Genomic DNA, 1,721 nt, shown 5'->3' on the forward strand with positions numbered 1-1,721 from the left:
CCCCTAACATTCTGTGATTCTGTGTATATCATCCATTATGATCCCATGGAATCCATCCTCGAGGAGAAACCACAATAATCATACAGGCTTATGATCCCATGGAATCCATCCTCGAGGTGGTACCAGGTCACTCGAACTCCGTTGTCCTCCAGCCTCTTCTTGTAGAGCAAGCCATCATCCCTCAGCACGTCGTACTCACAGGTCAGGATGAACGACTCGGGCAGCTGATGGACAATGGCATCTTCAGCTAAGAGTGGGCACAGGTTGGGCTCGCAGAATCTTTTCACTGTCTCATAAACTTCAGCTATAAAATCAGTGGGCCTAAGTGGCTTCACACCTCTGACCTTAAATTTGTCGGGGATGTTATCTGGACTCACCCACTTCCTGTACTTCAGCCTCAAATCTGGGGGAATGTGAGAGCCCTCCAAGACCTCCTGCACGTGCAGGGCGTGCCCGTTGAGGTACTGCAGCGCAAAGAAAGCCGCGCGCTCTCGGAACAGGAGCGGCACTCCCCGGTTCTGATGATAGGATGGCAAATTGAAGTCCAGCGCCTGAAGGCCCGGGTAGATCAAGACCTGAGCACGTCGTTTGGGGAGGTCTGACCTGCCTGCAAGGGTCTGGCTGACTGCAGCTGCCAGGTTGCCCCCAGCACTGTCCCCACAGATGACGACAGTGGCAGGATCCACACCGTAGTGCTCCAAATTCTTCATGAAGTGGATGGTGGCACTCAGACAGTCTTCATATGCAGCAGGGTATTTGTGTTCAGGAGCTAAACAGTACCTGAGATATGAAGGGAGAACACAAAAGGAAGAGGAGGCAGTGTCATAACTGTAAATACACATTTCATACAGTAATTTGGCTTTCCTGTGTTGTTTGGATTCTTTTTCTTTCAGTAAAAAATCCCACTGGTGTCACTATGTGCTGAACAGGTATTTAATCAATGAGCTATGGCAGATAAATCATAGCTCATGGGATGAAGCTGCAATGACATAGCATAGCTGGGATCTTCTTCAAGAGCAGCACTGAACAGAACTTGAGCGATACAAGTTCTTTGTACTCTTCTGGTGTAGGCTGCATTGGGCTTGTGGACGATGTAATTTAATGAGTCTGCACCTCATCTTCACTTAGGATATTTCTCCTTGATAATTATTTTATTTTTCTTTATCTAAATAACTGTGACAAAGTTGCCTTTTTTTTTTAATTATTATTCATATTAAAATATATTAGCATTTTATTTTTGCTGCTAAAAAACTCATTGAAATGTACAGGGTGATTACATCTAATCAAATGGATCCCTGAATCACCATCTTACAAGTTTGTATTAGTTCATGTTCAGTTTGTAAGAAAACTCCTCCAGAAAGCAATCTTTTTGTGTGGTGCCAGCAGAGCTCTGTGGTGTGAGATACATGAACTTTTGGGTCTGTTTGCACTTGCCCTCTAAGAGCAGCTTGGGGTGGGGGAGAAATGAAGATAATCCGCTTGAAATTCTGACTCCTTGGGACGCTGGGGTAACGGTTTACTGGTGAGGAGAGGAGTGTTCCCACAAGATGAGCAACACTGTGGTGCTGAGGAGTAGAAAGAAGCAAAAAGACTTCCATGGGCTAGCAGTGCCACGACTCATCCATCAGACACAACCACTAACTCGCCTTCCCTGGCAATGTAACGGCAGATATTTTCATGGGAATCTGCAGAAAGGTGGAGGGTTGTGAGCTGCCTGCTCC

At 46.2% G+C, this 1,721-nt stretch overlaps 1 protein-coding gene across 1 annotated transcript; it reads right to left on the minus strand.

Annotated features, from left to right (window-relative positions):
- Nucleotides 1-35: 35 nt before the first annotated feature.
- LOC103775413 (arylacetamide deacetylase-like 4) lies at nt 36-1,692 on the minus strand (the record flags this gene model as incomplete). The annotated part of the gene is made up of 3 exons (XM_008942864.1): nt 36-780; nt 1,024-1,032; nt 1,631-1,692. Coding segments are annotated over 3 exons (816 nt in total), but the record flags the coding sequence as incomplete, so codon positions are not given.
- Between the last annotated feature and the right edge of the window lie 29 nt (nt 1,693-1,721).

The sequence above is a fragment of the Merops nubicus genome, unplaced genomic scaffold (assembly GCF_000691845.1).
Source record: "Merops nubicus isolate BGI_N331 unplaced genomic scaffold, ASM69184v1 scaffold51666, whole genome shotgun sequence".
Lineage (NCBI taxonomy): Eukaryota > Metazoa > Chordata > Aves > Coraciiformes > Meropidae > Merops > Merops nubicus.